Source organism: Ailuropoda melanoleuca, chromosome 18, assembly GCF_002007445.2.
Source record: "Ailuropoda melanoleuca isolate Jingjing chromosome 18, ASM200744v2, whole genome shotgun sequence".
Taxonomy (NCBI): domain Eukaryota; kingdom Metazoa; phylum Chordata; class Mammalia; order Carnivora; family Ursidae; genus Ailuropoda; species Ailuropoda melanoleuca.
Genome location: NC_048235.1, coordinates 33,414,257 through 33,431,351, shown reverse-complemented (window position 1 = coordinate 33,431,351; position 17,095 = coordinate 33,414,257). Strand labels below are relative to the sequence as shown.

Sequence of the window (17,095 nt, the reverse complement as noted above, 5' to 3'; positions counted from 1 at the left end):
GCCTGCACAGGGCAAGGCTGGGGACCTCTCTTCGTTTCGTGGGGGTGGACCTGGCCCTGGGGCGGGGACGGGTGGTGGGGGATGTGTGCCTGCGCGCGTGTATGTGTATGTGTGTGTGTGTGTGTGTGTGTGTGTGTGTGTAGAGGTCTGCCAGGCTCTGCCAGGCTCTGCCCCTTAAAGCCCAGGGGGTTGACAAAGGCGGCACCCTGGCCGGGAGAAAGTGTTGCTCATTCCAGCAGTTAGGTCCAAAGTAATTGGAAAGTGAAGAAGGAAGGGGGCAGGATGACCAGATCTCTGCTGCGGCCGGCTGTGCTGGGACAACTCCTCCTTCTGTGGCTGCTGCTCCCGCTGCCTGTGCCCAGAGTCAAGGCCAGGAGATCCAGGGCTCTGCTGCGCTGTCCCGCGGTCTGCGAGCCCACGCGCTGCCCCCCGCTGCCCACCTGCTCCGCTGGGTCGACGCCGGTGCTCGATCGCTGCCGCTGCTGCCGCGTCTGCGCGGCGGTCGNGTGCCGGTCCTGAAGGGCGACTGCGCGGGTCGAGGTGAGCGCTGGGCGCGCGCGCTCCGGTTGCTCGCAACTCCCCCAGGCAGCGCACCCCAGTCGCGCGGTTCGCCGCCGGCTCTTCCCGCCTTTGCCTCCGGATTCAACTCCTTGTTCCCAGTTTTCTTTCCTTCTTAGGTGTCTCCTTACCAGTTCCCATGTGGTTTCTCCCCACTTGCCTCCCCAGGCCTGTTGAATGCCGTCTTCCCTTTTTCTTTTCTTTCTCTCTTTTCCACCTGGGACGACAAGTCTGGTTCCCTCAAGGCGTATCCTTGCGGGGTGGCAGTGAATACGAAGGGGAGACCGAAGAGAGGAAGGGGAGGGAGAGGAGAGAGGAGGAGAAGAGAGATCGGGAGAATTGGGGTATGACACCTGATGCGGCCAAGCAGCGGGGCGCCTACCGCCCCCAAGAATGGAGCATTTCTTCACAGGGACCAGGAGTGTGGGCCCACTCAGAAGCAAGTACAGCTTCATCGCGGAGGTGGTGGAGAAGGTGGCGCCGTCTGTGGTTCACTTGCAGCTGTTCCGCAGGTAAAGGAGGCAGGAGGAGGCCGCCAGCTACCCTGGCGGACTGTTTCTGAGTGCCTGCCCGCTCCGGGAACCGAGCTACCGCTTTCCAGGCAGGCATCATTTAGTCATAAGACCCGCTGTGAGGAAATCGCGGCTCACACAGGTTGAATAATCTGTTCGGGGTGGTTTAGCCAAAGAGCGGAAGCGTAGGGATTGTGACTTCCGTATCTGGGCTGCTGCAGCTCTGCACGTCGGTGTCTGGGGTTTCCCTCTCATCTCTCGCGGACAAAATCGAAGGTCAGATGTAAGAGCTAGAAGGAATCCTGATGGTGATCTTGCTCAGGCTCCTCGTTTGCCTGGAAGGAAATCCTATGTCACGAGACCAGGTAGTAGTGGAACCTAAGCCGGAACCAGACTTGGACTCCCGCCCTGCCTGGGTCCTCAGTAACGTGGCACCAGGTACACGTTTGCGCGCGGTAGTAGGATTAGGTTAGGCCTCTCTCTGAAGCAGAGGGTTGCTGCTCTGACCAGCGCTGAAGGAGGGGAGAGGTCGTCCCTGGAAAAGTAGAGTTGGAATCAGCTCTCAGTCATGTTCCTAAGAGATGGCCAGGACCCTGAACATGCAGAGTCCTGTTATACATGGAGAGAGGGAAAACACAGACGGGATAGTAAAATGTCTGAGAAAACTGTGGTGGAGATATATTTGATAAATGAGAGGTTCCATGTCCCCAAACTGTGATGGATCCCCTGAGTTTCCTGCCCTCTGCTTATGCTGTTGTCTTGCTGGGACAGGTCGCCTCTTAGCGGCAAGGATATTCCTGCATCCAGTGGCTCTGGGTTCATAGTGTCTGAGGATGGGCTCATTGTTACCAATGCCCATGTCCTCAGCAACCAGCAGCGGATCCAGGTGGAGCTCCAGAGTGGGGTCCAGTATGAGGCCACTGTCAAGGACATTGACCATAAATTGGATCTTGCACTGATTAAGATTGAGCCAAATGTGAGTATGCAAGGGCCAAATCAGTCTGTGCATCTGGGGATTTCCATCAATTTGCTGATATTTTCCTTTCCACCCCATTCCCACACCACATCTTTTTTACCTGGTATATGCTCTTTTCTAGGGTCCTTTTTCTCTGTTTTTCACTTTTATTTTTTTCTATGCCTATCTGTATAGCCCTAACAATTTCTGTTAACTATCCAGCCTCCTTTACCTCCTTCTTCAACCGATGCTGCTTCTGGGAAACTTATTTCTCCTCTTGCCTTACAATACTAGGAATGATTGCAATGGATTCAGAGCTGCCGAGGAATGCTCTGAGGTCCTTGCTACACAAAGGCTAGTCTGCACATCAGCAGCGTTGACATTATCTGAGAAAGATTTTTTTAAAAATACAGGATCTCAGATCCCACCCAGGTCTACTGAGTCAGAATTTGCATTTTAATAAGATCTCCAGGTGATTTGTGTGCACATTAAAATTTGAGAAGCACTGTTCTGGGTGATCTCCTTTCTGTTTGTGGTTTAATTTTGACTATAAAATTTTGAGCTGGGGCGGGGGGTGCCTGGGTGCCTCGGTCTTTAAGCGTCTGCCTTCAGCTTAGGTCATGATCTCAGGGTCCTGGGATAGAGCCCATGTCAGGCTTCCTGCTCAGTGGGGAGTCTGCTTCTTTTTCTGCCCCCCCCCCCGCCCACTTGCTTGCTCTCTCTCACTCTCTCCCTCTCTCTCAAGTAAATAAATTAAAAAATCTTAAAAAAATAAAATTTTGAGCTGGTATAGTGCTAAGTAAGTTGCTAATGTCAGTGTATGTTCATCAATGACTTCACTGGTCCTTTAGTTACAGTAATTTCTACAAAGCAATAATTTTAGATTTTAGAGATCATCCTGGTCATCTCACCAAGTGAGAGGTTGGTGGTTGCTGGAATTTGAGGAAGAAGCATCAGGCGCTTGTAGAACCTATGTGAGTGGTGGGGGATTCTTGGATTGTAAGCGCCCAAATGATAGAGACCATGTCATATGTGTGTTGTACACAAATACTGGTTGATTCTATTCTTGATTTGTTCTTCACCTCTCTGTCCTTCCCATCCCTCCTGGCTGTGTGCAGACTGACCTTCCTGTATTGCTGCTGGGAAGGTCCTCTGACCTGCGGGCTGGAGAGTTTGTGGTGGCCTTGGGCAGCCCGTTTTCTCTGCAGAACACAGCGACCGCAGGAATTGTCAGCAGTACACAGCGAGGGGGCAGAGAGCTGGGGCTGAAGGATTCAGACATGGACTATATCCAGACGGATGCCATAATTAATGTAAGTCAGTTGGGAGGGTCATCCTCAGCCCATAAGGTACTGGCAAGACAGTGAGAAGATGTCAGGCCTTCTTTTTCCTTTGGCCTGTTGGGGCTGTCCAGAGTTCAGTCAGATCCTCACTGGGGGGATGGAATGCCATGTTGTTAGAGTTCAGTTGATGTGATCATTGACATCCATGATATTGGGCAGTCTCTTAGGGTCTGTCATAGAGGTCACCCCTGCTGTAGAAGGTGGGGGTCCTTTTACCTGCACTGACTTCAGTGTTGGTGATGACGGGCGCACGGCTTTGCCTGCCTAAGGGGAACAGGGCTCACCAGAGCAGGCTGCTTTTGGTAAACCTCTTTGGGAGCTACGTATAAATGACAAGCAGAAAAGCACTGATGACTTTTTCGAATTCTGTCTTCAGCACGGCAATTCTGGGGGCCCTCTGGTGAACTTGGTAAGTGGCCACTTTCCTTGCTGTTTCATGTCTCTTCCAAACTTTGCAAGACTGATGACGCAAAGTAGGGTGTCACTCTTGTGTAGAGATTTGCGGCAGGATGCTTTTCTATTATTGCATCTCAAGTGAAGGGTTAGCAAAGATTTAAGATCTGTGGTGGATTTACCATCCTTTATCACATGGCACGTGAGCTCATCCAGCTGAGGGTGCCAGGGTCGACTTCCGCTTATTGACATCTCTTCGCCATGCTTTCTGTTTTGGGTAGTTTACAAAAGCCTGGGGACTAAACTAAAATATATGTCAGATGACCGACTGTGCTACGTAACGTCTCCCTTGAAGACCGCCTGCTGCTGCATGTGAAGAACTGTCCCTCCTCCCAAAATGCTAACCCCATGACGTGGTCTGTTCGGGTTTTTAGTCCTGATAGAGAAGAGCCACAGTGAGAATCCATCACTCTGTCATGTATTTAATCCTTAAATGTGATTCAGCATCTCTCCTGGAAACGTGAGAGTGCCTAGTTGGTCAAATACCTGTGAAAACATAAGAAAGTGCAATGCTGTTTGACACACAGTCTGATCATGCGGAGTCCCTTTGGGCTGCTTGTTTTTGGTTCTTTACACATTACACTTGCTTTTTGGAGGATGAACTATATGTGAAATTACTGAGCACTCATTTTCTCACAGTAATGTTACTCATGCAATTTTCTCGTGCCTGCTTTCTCTAGTAGACAATGAGTTTACTAGGGATACCTGCGTGGCTCAGTCGGTTAAGTGTCTGTCTTCAGCTCAGGTCATGAGCCCAGGGTCCTGGAATCAAGGCCCTTGTTGGGCTCCCTGATTGGTGGGGAGTCTGCTTCTCCCTCTCCCTCTGTGTGTGCTCACGCTCTCTCTCTCTCTCTCTCTCATTTTCTCTCAAATAAATAAAATTTTAAAAAAGACAATGACTTTACTAGAGCTGGGGTGACATGCAGATTGTCAGGCCACACTCCAGACCTACGAGTTACGATACGTATTTTAATATGAGAAGTCTCTTTTTTACCCTTCCCATTACCCAACAAAGGCTAAAGGGTGATGAAGTGCATGAAGAACAAAGTGTTTCCCATTTCATAGCTTTGGCCTCATAGAGCTTTGTTCTCTGAGGTCCATTAGCTAATTCTGAAGAGTTCCACTGAAGTGTTGCTGAAAACCCAACAGCTTTTTGCCTTTCCCATGTTTATTTTTAGTGTCATTTGAGGAGAAAAGACAAGTACTCCTTGTCCTCTTATCTGTGTCAAAATACAAACTGTGGTTCACTTTTAAAATCATTTGACGAAGGAAAAAATGAACTCAAGACTTAAAAAAAAAAAAGTCCTCAGCAGGGATTTGCACATGGGTAGGCTCTCCTCACCCCTTTCCTACCACAGTGTGTGTCCTGTAAGGTAACATCCACTGCTCTGTGTGGAAGTCCCCTTTCCTCTAGCCTCTCTGTGCTCTGACCCTCAGTGACTAGCATCACTCCCACCTCTGCTGGTCCTGGTTTTGTACTGATCAGTTTGCATGACTTGGCGACTGAATGATGTCTCCTCCCTTGCCAGGATGGTGATGTGATTGGCATAAATACGTTGAAGGTGACCGCGGGAATCTCCTTCGCAATTCCCTCAGATCGAATTCGACAGTTCTTGGCAGAATTCCATGAGCGCCAGTTGAAAGGTAAGGGGAGTTAGGACTTTTTCTTCCCCTCTTTGTGGTGTTTTTCAGGAGTCCTCCATCTGTTCTGGGGACCGCCATTTGGATTCTATAGAATACTGAGTCACTGGTAGCCAGCTCTTATCATGGTGGTTTGGGTGGCAATATGGGTGAACTAGGCACTAAGCCAGGCATGTGTTGTACCCAGAAATATGTGAATTATGGCAGAAAGGAAGCCCATGGGCTGGAGATGGGAGGTGGATGGGAGGAGTGTCTGTGCTAGTGACAAAAGTTCTCTGAAGCACGTTTTCATGGCTGACAGCCTGAAAGGGCAGTTACAATAATAGTAAGGATGTTCCGTGACTTGTTGTCTTTTAAGCTCTGCCAAAAGGGAAGCAGTTTTGTTGTTAGTAACACCCTATAACTTTCCTTTCCAGGAAAGTCTCTTTCACAGAAGAAGTATCTCGGTCTGCGAATGCTGCCTGTCACTATGAAGTAAGCATGGGTTTCAATGTGTCTGGGTTGTTTTTCAGAAGCCAAAGGCAGAGCTGGATGGTCTTAACGGGAATGTAGAGCATGTGGACTACAGCCAGCTACTTTTGTGGGTGTAGGGCCCTGTTGTCACAGGGCAGGTCTCTGTGCTTTGCCTGCATCAGTATTTGTGGTACACATGGTAGCTTCTTTCACTGTGGCTATATTTTATAATGTCCGGTGGTTCCGGGCTTTGGTAGAGAACCGGGCCACCCCCAAGGAGGAACAACTGTGACCGGCTTGATGGAATCCTCACCGGCCTCCTGGGACCTTGAGTTGAACACATAAGAGTACCTGTTGAGTTGGAGGCTTTGACCAGGGCTCAGGTGAGGAATTCATTGTGTTTCTTAACCTTCTGGGAAAACATTTCTCACTTTTCTTAGCCTTCTTCAAGAGATGAAAAGGCAAGATCCCGATTTCCCTGATGTGAGTGCTGGGGTTTTTGTGTATGAGGTGATTCAAGGAACGGCTGCTGAAAGGTAAGAGCGCAGGCCTTGGCCCAGCTAGCGTGCCATGGTAAATGGGTGTCGGCTCGCGCCATTCAATACAGGCCCTACCCACACGTGGCTGTTGAACACTGAGATGTGGCAGGTGTGACTGAGGAACTGAATCTTATTTAATTTTAATTTCTTTAAGTAAAAAAAAACCCCACAAACCAGAGGCAATCAATATAAGAGATTTTTCCATTACACATACCTTTTGTTTTAGAAGAACTGCCTTTAACTTTAATCACTGCATGTGTATGATGTTGTAGAGTAGCACAATGGGCGTGTGTTGTTTCTAGTGGATTTCAAAGACTTAGATGAAACAGTCTAAAATACCTATTAATAATTTATAAAAGTACTCTTAAAATGATAATACATATATTGACCGAAATAGGTATATTATTAAAATGAGTTTCATCTAGTTTTAAAAGATTTCTACAAATTAAGAAAGTTTTTAAAAATGTGGCTACCAGAAAATTTAAAATTTAAAATTACGTGCACGGCCTGTCTTACATTTCTGTTGGACAGTGCTGAATTAGACTTGTGTACTTGTGTTTGGGAAGGGGATGGTTTTTTGGTAGCTCAAGAATTCATGATGAGTTAATAGCATAAGTTTAAATTAATTTTGCTAGGAATTCCCGAATCTACCTTTGATAACTTAGTTATTAAGAATAGGAAGATTTTAGAGGGCTAAAAGTTTAAGAACATATTTTAGGTACTTTAAGCATTTTTTTCTTTGTACTCTGGAAGACCATATCAGAGGCCAGCACCAAATGAGTGAATGTTAAAAAAGCAACAAACAGCTCATCAAAGAAGCGCTCCAGCTGATTTTACTCGTTTTTAAATATTTATACTAACTACTGAGGGAAGAGGTGGCTTGTTCTGCAATTATTCTCCTGGGTCCCTCTCGTATACTTCTTCAGTATATCTCTCTCACTACTTTTGTTTCTCAAGAGCTCAATTATCTTTTTATCTTATGGCAACTCTTTTGGTAGGGGGAAGAAACCATAGGGTACTGTTAATAGCTAAATGTTAGGTCTCATGTTACTAAATTTGGCTTGTCATAGGCTTTTCTCGACTTTCTTGCTTCCTGCCCTCCCCCAACTCCTTTATTTTTATCTTTTGGTTCAAGGCCAAAGCTATTTCTTTCAGTTCTCCTAGTCCTTGCTACTCAAAATGCGGTCTGTAGACTAGCAGCACTGGCATCACCTGGGGCTGTTTTTTTAGAAATGCAGAACGAAGGGTGCCTGGGTGGCTCAGCTGGTTGAGTCTCGGACTCTTGATTTAGGCTCAGGTCATGGTCTCGGGGTTGTGAGATCCAGACTGTCATCAGGGTCTGCACTTGTGCAGTGTCTGCTTCTCTCTCTCTCTCAGCCCCTCCCCCAGCTCGCACGTGCTCTGTCTCTCATATAAATCTTAAAAAAAAAAAAGAAAAAAAGGCAGAATGACAGGCCCCACCACTGAATCAGAATCTGCATTTTATTTTATTTTTTAATTTTTTTTTAAAGATTTTTTTTTTGTTGTTTATGCGACAGAGATAGAGACAGCCAGAGAGAGAGGGAACACAGCAGGGGAGTGGGAGAGGAAGAAGCAGGCTCATAGCAGAGGAGCCTGATGTGGGGCTCGATCCCATAACGCGGATCACACCCTGAGCCGAAGGCAGACGCTTAACCGCTGTGCCACCCAGGCGCCCCAGAATCTGCATTTTAAACAAGATCTCCAAGTGACTTGGATGAACATTAAAGTGTGGGACTACTGCTTGTTTGAAGTCATTGATTAGCCAGAAATCTATTAGTTCTGGCTTCATCCACTTAAATCTAATAATAATAATTACACTAAGAACAGCTTGCACTTATTAACCACTTACTATATGTCAGGCATCGCTTTAAGTGTTTTACCTACTTTTTTGAGCCCCCAGTCTTATGATATAGGCATTATTTTATAGGAGCAGCAGCTGTGCTACAGAGAGGTAATTAACTTGAGAGGTACATAGAAGTAGAGAGCAGGGATGTGGAATCTAGCTTAACTCCTGGATATCCCGTTTTGTAGCTGCTGCTTTTGTTTCTAAGAGGCAGAGTGTGAGGCAGGAAGATGGGTTTTCACCTTTGAAAGACCCAGGATCAGATCCTAGTTTCGTCCCTTCCAAGCTGGGGGATACGGGTTAGGTTATTTACCCTAGCTGAGATTCACTCCCTCATTCTGGTGCGTAGTTTACATTCAGTAATAACTGGCGGGTTTCCTTCTCTTTTTCTACTCACAGAACTACGGTGGATTAAGTTTCTTCTTTCTGCACTGTCCCAGTCATCCTCCTGAGCTGTCCTTGTTCTGAAGGTTTTCCGTGCTTTTAGCTTTGCCCTCAAACTTCTCTTCACATCCTCTTGCTTTAAATTTCTATTTAAAAGAAAATTCCACATATCTTGGTAATCCTCCCACATCCTTCCTTTGGCTTCGCATTTCTTTAAAGTGGTGTCTCCTTGAGTCATTTAATTTGATGCCCCTCTTCAGCCCATTATTGACTTTAAGAGAAATCATCAGCATGGCTACGTATTTATTGGAGTGTTTCTTATTTGGGGGTGCTTTTGTTTCTCAAATATATATTCTGTGTGAAGCAAATATATTGGAGACAGAATATAATCACAACTTTGGGGAAAAGGAGCCTAGAACCAGAGCTATCATGCTGTCGATGGAGATGGGGCAAGTAATTGTGCTGTTAAAACCACTGATCAGAGTACAACTGTATGGGGAAAAATATTGCTGTGTTCTTCTTCATCTTTGGTGGTACGACCAGGAGTGTGCTTGAGGCTTACAGAGGTGAGAGATTGATAAAAACCCAAAGCTAAATTCCCTGTTCCCAACCAAATCCAATATATTGGAGGAGTAAACTTTTCACATGATCCTGTTAGAAGACTGATTTTATAAATGTAAATAGGATTGTTGTCCCCAGGTGATTTCCCAGCATATCTTGTAAGAGCCCTCATATCTGAAAGGACTAAGGCTGTTTCTGGTTTCCTGGTTTGTATATTTAATGACAGCAAAATAAGGGCACCCGGGTGGCTCATTCATTACATGTCTGCCTTCGGCTCAGGTCATGATCCCAGGGTTCTGCGATGGAGTCCCCGCATTGGGCTCCCTGCTCAGCCGGGAGTCTGCTTCTCTCTCTGCCTCTGCCTCTCCCTCTGCTTGTGCTCTTTCTCAAATAAATAAATAAAATCTTAAAAAAAAAATGACAGCAAAATAGTGCCATAAGAGACAGACATTAAATTCTAGATGGGGACAAGTAAAACTTATAGTTTCATTGTCCTTTTTTCCCCCTTCTCCCAGCTCTGGGTTGAGAGACCACGATGTAATTGTCAGCATAAATGGGCAACCTGTTACCACCACAACCGATGTTATTGAAGCTGTTAAGGACAATGATTCCCTATCCATCATGGTTCTTCGAGGAAGTCAAACTTTGATTGTGACAGTCACACCTGAAATAATCAATTAAGTATCTTGCTTGAAAGAGAAATCATCTAACAAAACCAAAGCTATATTACCTGGTTTGTACTGAAGATGTACCAAACATGGCAAGTTTTAGGGTCTCTTTCTTTCTTAAGAAAAATGAATGCTTTAAAACATACAGATAAACACATATACACACACACTTAGGGACCAGTGCTCTACTGTTGTTAAGAAGCTTTACTAAAGCAAGTGAAGGACATGGTGCCAGGAAGTCTGGGAAGCTGATAACATTTTATTTCAACACAGGAAACAACTGAAAAACAAGCAGTTTCTAATTTAACCTTGACAGAAGGACACTTGTGGATTTTAAAACTTCTCTGTAGCCACAAACTGGATATAACACAAGCGTGTACACACACTCACATACACGAGCAGACCTACCAAATATGAAGAAACAACCTGAATCCAGAATGCAAAGGGAATAGAATTTCTCGTAACCCTGCCTTTCTCAATCAGTTTTTCAGGTTGTACCACGTTTGGCCAAGGTTTGTAGATGAGGACGATGGGCATCATTTGTAAGTCAAATTCAAACTGACAACCGCAGATTGTCACAGAGAAACATCAGATTCTCAGGCCCACCCTAGCAGTGGTCTCCAAAAGCTTTCTGACTGGGCGAGGGCTTCTTCTATAGGACAGATCCTTCAATAACTTACAGACTTTGACCTTTTCATCCAAGCTCATCCTCCTGGCAACATTAGTGATGTTGAGTCTGAAAGCTGCCAAAGTGTTGGTGTTTTTAAAGAAAATAGCTTTTGCTGGGGTTTGTGAATATCCTGAAGGAGATTTTTTGAAAAGTGTGAGATGAGGCAGGATTTATGGCTTAGAGTAGTATCTTATTTTCTTTGGTAAGATTTTAATTTGTTTTCCAGATTTCTCTTAAAAGTTAGGATTTTTTTTTTTTTAATATGGCATCTCCTTAAATGCTATGCAAAATTTTGTTTATGTGCATTTTTTCCTGGGGAGGGGGTCCAGTTTCTTCACAACCTCCAACAATTTAAAAAATACGATATACTTACAGTATAGACATATGAATAAGAATCTACCAATTATTACTGTTACAAACAAGGTTAAGGTCAACGTGGTACAGAATTTTCAAGACAGAATAATCTGTTTTAGTTTTTACACATTTGCCAACCATTTAATAATATAAGAACAGTGTTCATTTTCATCAGGGATAATAAAGCTGAAACTTTTAGAAAAGCTGCTTCATAATGATAGCATATCCAGTGTTATTTTAACTGTGATTCTTGGTTCTTTAAGTCAATGATTAGGAGACTACATTTTGAGTAGTTCTACCTTGATTGTTTCTAGAATTTATCCTGAATATCGGGCTCCTAGTTCAACTTGTCCACAAAGTCCTCCTTTTACTTCATATTTAAAAGTTCTTTTCAACTTAAATTGCAAAGGATGGGAACTAAGTTTCTCAGAACTTATAATTCAGAACATTTCCTTTTATTCCTAGTGATTTGGGAATGTAAAAGCTCGACCGTCTCTTTTTCCTGACAACGGACTCTGGTAGCCCACAGCGATAGCTTCTGGCACCATGCTTATTTTGACGGAATGTATTCTTTTTGCCCCCATAAATCACCTCCCAACTCCACCCAATACTCAGTAATTCTGTCCTTTAAGTAAGAATCTGTTTGTTTTTTTTCCCCCAAAGGTACAAGGCTTTTTACCTTATCTAAAATAAATGTGAAGAATAGTTTTCTAGTTAGTTAGTTGTAGGAGATATTTTTTACCAGCCTACAACATAGCTCTCTAAACTCATAAATAACTAATTTTTAGATAGGATAGCCAAGAGGATAGCTTAACCCAGATATATCTGATTATTGTTGGGCTTTCAAAATATAATTGAAATGAAGAATTTACTGAATATACTGCCTCTGGAGCATAATAATGATATAACAATAGGGTTTATTAGCAGAGTGGTTCATTTCAAATGCCTAGCTTTTAGCAAAAAATACAGAATTTTGAGTCTCACTCTACCTACTGAAAATACCAAACAGCATTCCAGGTTGGCAAAATTTATTCCGTAATTTAAATTCAGAAAGTCAGAATTTCAGTGTGTATTAAAATCCATGGCCGTTTTACTTGGGCTGAAGATTTTCACTGGTTCAGCTTCAGATCTCCTCTGCACGAAGATTCAAGGTCACAAAAGGCACCCAAAAATACTCACTTTGCTCATCTTGTTGGGTCCACTTGCTCCAAAGTATTGAAGATACAGCAATGTACAGAAATACAGTATGGAAACCCCTTTGCAATTTGTAAGTTAGTCACTATCCTTTATATTTTGTATGGGAGGCAAGGTACACACTTGATTCCCAAACACTGTTTGCTTGTCATTTCTAGTCGGCAAGGTAAAATTTGGGTTGCAAACCCAGAGTCCAAAGAATCCTTCCTAACCATACCCATTCCCTCCAAAGAGGGAAAGTCATGGTCAGGTCTGATATTAAGGAAGAGTTTTGAGCCTGTAGAGATGAATTCAGAAGACATGCCTCTCTGGGCCATGACAACAGCTCTTTTTAGTAAACAGTGCACCAATTGCTGCCATCGCTTGGCATCAGCCCTCCAGTAATAAGCAAAATAAGGTCAACAAACCACCAAATCCCAAGTCCTCCAAGTGTCAACAGCTTCCCTACTGCCGTGCCAGTGTGTCCCAGACAGAAACGGTCCACTCCGAAACATCCCAGGAAGAAGGAGTACAGTAAAGTGGTTATGAAGTAGTGTCCTGTATATCTAGACAGAAGGAATCAGAAGGAAGATGTTTACCACATGAAAATTAAAACTTATTGATTAATGAATTTAACATAAGCGAAAAGATGGTGCAGCAGTCCCTCTGTGGCCTTTTATCCTCCCCCAAAAAGAAAATCTCTAGTTGGCCTAGGCTCTCAAAAGAGTACTACCCAGGACATAAAGGAACGAATACTGAGTTGGACTGGACAAGAAATAATCAAGCACATTTGCTCTGTAGGCATCCTGGGAGAAGCAGAGTCTGGGCCTGCATCCCTCCCTGACTCAGGCTCCTTTCCTGAGGCTGCACTTCTGAATGCAGTTCTCTAAGGAAACGCTGTCGTCTCTCCTCAGATGAACACTCATCTCCGTATACCCTTCTTTTGTGGCAATTAAAAATGAGGTTTCTTCAATAAGGACTTGGGTCTTACATACTATGATAACACTCAATTGTAGTTGCTCTAATATCATCACTAAACACCACAGACTCTCCATTAGCAAATGATATAAATACATTCTGTGCCTTTCAGCAAAATTTACAGAAATGACCCTAATTCTTTAAGATAAACTTATCTTCCAGGACAGAGATCCACACTTTTCATAATAAAACCTTTATTCCTCAAATATTAAGGCTATTTTCACAGGATTTATGCCTATCATAGGAATTTTGGAGCTAGATGGTCCAAACTCTGGTCCAACTCCTATATTTTGTAGGTGAAGGACAGAGTCTCTGGGCTTCCACAGACACTTAGCTAGCTGATGAAAGAAACATTCAGAACTTATGGCCTCTGGTCTCATAACAGTGTCCTTTCTGTTTATAACCACATCGCTCCTGTCCTTGGATTATGCACAGTAATCATGTTGCCCCTTTAACACTAAAGGTAAAAGAAAAAGTCACATCACGAGATGACAAGGAAAATAGCTCTACCTATCCAAGTACCAGCTACTCCATTCAAAGTAACACTTACTTTATACAAGGTTTATTCTCCCGTAGGAAGGTCCTAGGACTGGCACACTCAATCCCATCGAGGGCCCGGCACTGGACAGATGTGTGTTCCACGTCACTGTAGGCCTGCCCACCAAACTGTGGCATAACAACCAAAACAAAAGAAACAACCCAAACTTACCAAAGCAAGTTACACAAAATAGATCTTCATATTCATTAATAAGTGGTGACTCAGGACAATAATCATACTAACAAGGTTGGGGTAAAGCTGTGTTCAAGAGCAAGGAATTTAGTAATTCAAGTGATTTTAAATTATTTCACCCTAACTGTATGTTGTTTTAAATAAACTCCTTTTTTTCTTTTTTGTGACTAGCTTCTTTAATATAGTGAAAAAATTTATAATCAGCTTCATTAAATACCATTTAGAATAGATGGACACAAAGTTTTAATTATCCTATATTTACAGGAAAGACAGCACATTGAGCATTTGGAAATGGGTATTTAAAAAGTCAATGTGTATTAGAGGTCTGTTTTATAGATATTATAAATGAACATAATTAGGAAAAGACCTCAGAATTATCTGACTCAGAACTTTTTTTAGGTTGTGAATGTGTGATTATCAGATATCTATAGTACATTTTTGATTACGTTTATATTTCAGCAAAAAATTTCAGAACAGAACCTCTTAGCATTTATGTAACTGAATTCTAGCAGAGAAAGCACAGCTGTACATTCTCCACTGGCACCTTAGTAAGTACTTCACTATTATTTTCATTGGTGCATTCCTCAAAGGGAAGGGAGTTGGAAATCATACCTCCCCTGGGATTCAGGTGCCTGAGTACTAGTCCTCTAGGACTTCTGGGGAAAGTCGCAGTTTGAGTGCCCTGACAGGATCAACTCAGTTTTTAATTATAATGGGCAAAAGTAGGGGCACCTGGGTAGCTCATTTGGTTAAGCAGCTGACTCTTGATTTCGGCTCAGGTCCTGGTGTCAGGGTCATGGGATCGAGCCCTGTGTCCAGGCTCCGCACTCACTAGGGAGTCTGCTTGAGATTCTCTCCCTCTGACCCCTTCTCCCCCTGCTCTTGCTCTCTCTCAAATGAATAAATAAATCTTAAAAAAAAATAAAATGGGCAAAAGTAAGTGATCTCTATACAATGCTAACTCAAACCTTCAAAACCTTCATTGATAATTATCAACAGAACAAAATCTCATTGTATTGAAAATGTTTTACGTAAGACTGCAGTAAGAGCTGCTTTTGGGGTCTTATTACTTTCAGGTTTATTCCCGTCTCTGATTTAGCACAGACCATGTCTTCCCATAACTCTCTTACACCTGACTGAACCTTGACTTGCATTATGCAGCATCAGGAGGACGTACGTGAACTTCGCTGGTTTTGGGGAGACTAACTAGGATGTTATTAATGGAACTGAATGGCTTCTTTCCACCCCAAGAGGCCATCGTCACCAAAGGCTTCTCCTTGAATACTATAACCTCCTACGAAGGCAGCTACTGATAGACCCCATGTATTTCCTAACGACATGGTAGAAACTGCTTGTCTCATGAAAAGGAAGATCCCTGGCAAAAGGAGCTTTGCCCCAAATGCATGTGTAACAAAGATACAGCCTAATCCATTATTAGTTTTAAAAAGTGCATAAGCCTTTCTTTTGTTCTTTTAGGAAAGTGCACGCTTGAAGGATAATGAAGAGGTGACATAATAGCTTTAAATCAGTCAATCTCAGCCCAAAGAGCCAAAGACAGGTTGGTCTGTGCACAAACTGCTTCTTCCTGAGGAAACGAAATGTCTTGTGAACGTCACTGACACTAGCCATGCTAGAAACTTCCAGTAAGTCACTCTAATGAAGTCTACAAAAAGGTAACTTCATACCCCATATACTTTTTTGTAACAGCATTTAGCCAGTCCTATTTCTCTATGCAAAGGTTTGCTTTCAAAACAAAATAAAAACCCACCTTGAGACAACCATAACCGAGTTCCTGGGATGCAGTTGCATTTCCAACATGATCCACTGGGTCGTCACATTCTATAAATTCATCAGGTCTGTAAATCACAAGTAAGATCACGACCATCATTCTCATATGATTTTTGCAAATGGCTGTTTACATGTATATAATCAAAACAGGCAAAAGACATTTCTTCAAGTTTTCTAGGGTTTAATTCTGACTGTTCCCCAAGGCAAGAGCTACTGTCAGATTGAAGAACAGCAAGCAGGTCAAACAGCCATCCGTCCAAATGATTCTTTTATTGGGGAAGGGGAGTGTTTCTGGTCCTATTTCTACATGGATTCTACTTCTTCCATGGCTTTCTCTCTTTCCAAGCAAAGAGCCACAAGGCAATGGGAGCAAAATTGAAGCCAAAGGATTCCCAGTTCTCTTTGCATTTCCCAAACGCCTTTTCTCATTGACTATAAAGAGACGTTAAAAATGACTTGGTTCTGCAACGGTTAGGATATTGCTTTTTTAGAAGAAAGTGCCTTGTAGGCAAGGACAAGTAATGTACTCCATTTGTGCCTCATTACTAGCACCTACGATGGATTCTCCGTTAAAGGGAGCAGGATAGAGAAGGCACAACCTCGTACCCTTCTTCCGGAGACTATATGATGTCACTCCTCCCTAGTTCTCCTCTTTCGGGATCCCAAAGGATCTGCCACCGACACACAAGGTTTTCCCCTGCATGGGTGAGAGGAGTGAGACCTGTCATGAAATTTACATTCCGCGGGTTGACTATCAGATCCTCAGGTGGAGAGGGTCTAAAAAAAAAAACAACCTCCCTTCCCCCACCCCAACACCCATATATCCCCGTTCCCATCTCCATCTCCGCCTCGACGACTGGGTAGCTTACAGGTAAGAGCAAAGGATGACTGGAGAATGGGGGTCGCCATATTCCCAGCTCGGAGCGCCCGCAGAGCCGTCTGGGTGGGCGGCGCCAGCGGATGTGAGCTCCGGCTCGGCGGTAGCGTTGTGCGAGTGGCTCCGAGAGACACAGTGCAGCAGAAGTAGATTCCCCAGCAGCAAAGCCGCTTGGCCGCACAGAAGTAAGTAACTCACCGGGCAACCACCCAGCACCATCTTCCCGGGCCCAGTGGCTGAGACCCGACCTCAACCACAAACCCGGGCCCGCACATCCGACCCCAGCAAACCCTGTTTGGTCAGGCCTCTCCGAGGAGCCTCACTCCTCGCCACCAAGCAGCCAATGGGCGTGCAGCTCGACGCTCCGCCCAACGCTCTCAAGCCAATCAGAAAAGGCTGCTCAGGGGGCGGGGCTGCCCTTCATTTCTGCTCCTCAATTCCGCTTCTCGGTCTCGCGCTCCACCTTCTTTTACTCCTCGTGCTTCCTCCAATCAGGTCCTTCTACGCCCAAAGTAGGCGGGCCTGGGAGCAGAGGGGGCGGAGCATGAATGGCAGTAGGCGGGGCAGGCTAGTGAGGGTTTTAGCGGCCGGGAC

At 44.3% G+C, this 17,095-nt stretch overlaps 2 protein-coding genes across 2 annotated transcripts; one reads left to right on the top strand and one right to left on the bottom strand.

Annotated features, from left to right (window-relative positions):
- Positions 1 to 15: 15 nt before the first annotated feature.
- Positions 16 to 10,032, top strand: HTRA4 (HtrA serine peptidase 4). Its single transcript, XM_034647779.1, has 9 exons — positions 16 to 506; positions 915 to 1,070; positions 1,842 to 2,046; positions 3,144 to 3,338; positions 3,745 to 3,777; positions 5,351 to 5,465; positions 5,879 to 5,936; positions 6,356 to 6,451; positions 9,779 to 10,032. Exons 1-9 carry the CDS (start codon positions 283 to 285, stop codon positions 9,942 to 9,944), a joined length of 1,248 nt encoding a protein of 415 aa, XP_034503670.1. The 5' UTR covers positions 16 to 282; the 3' UTR covers positions 9,945 to 10,032.
- A 140-nt stretch (positions 10,033 to 10,172) lies between these two features.
- Positions 10,173 to 16,744, bottom strand: TM2D2 (TM2 domain containing 2). Its single transcript, XM_002925249.4, has 4 exons — positions 16,494 to 16,744; positions 15,605 to 15,692; positions 13,657 to 13,772; positions 10,173 to 12,694 (listed from the first exon to the last, which is right to left on the bottom strand). Exons 1-4 carry the CDS (start codon positions 16,718 to 16,720, stop codon positions 12,481 to 12,483), a joined length of 645 nt encoding a protein of 214 aa, XP_002925295.1. The 5' UTR covers positions 16,721 to 16,744; the 3' UTR covers positions 10,173 to 12,480.
- Positions 16,745 to 17,095: the final 351 nt, after the last annotated feature.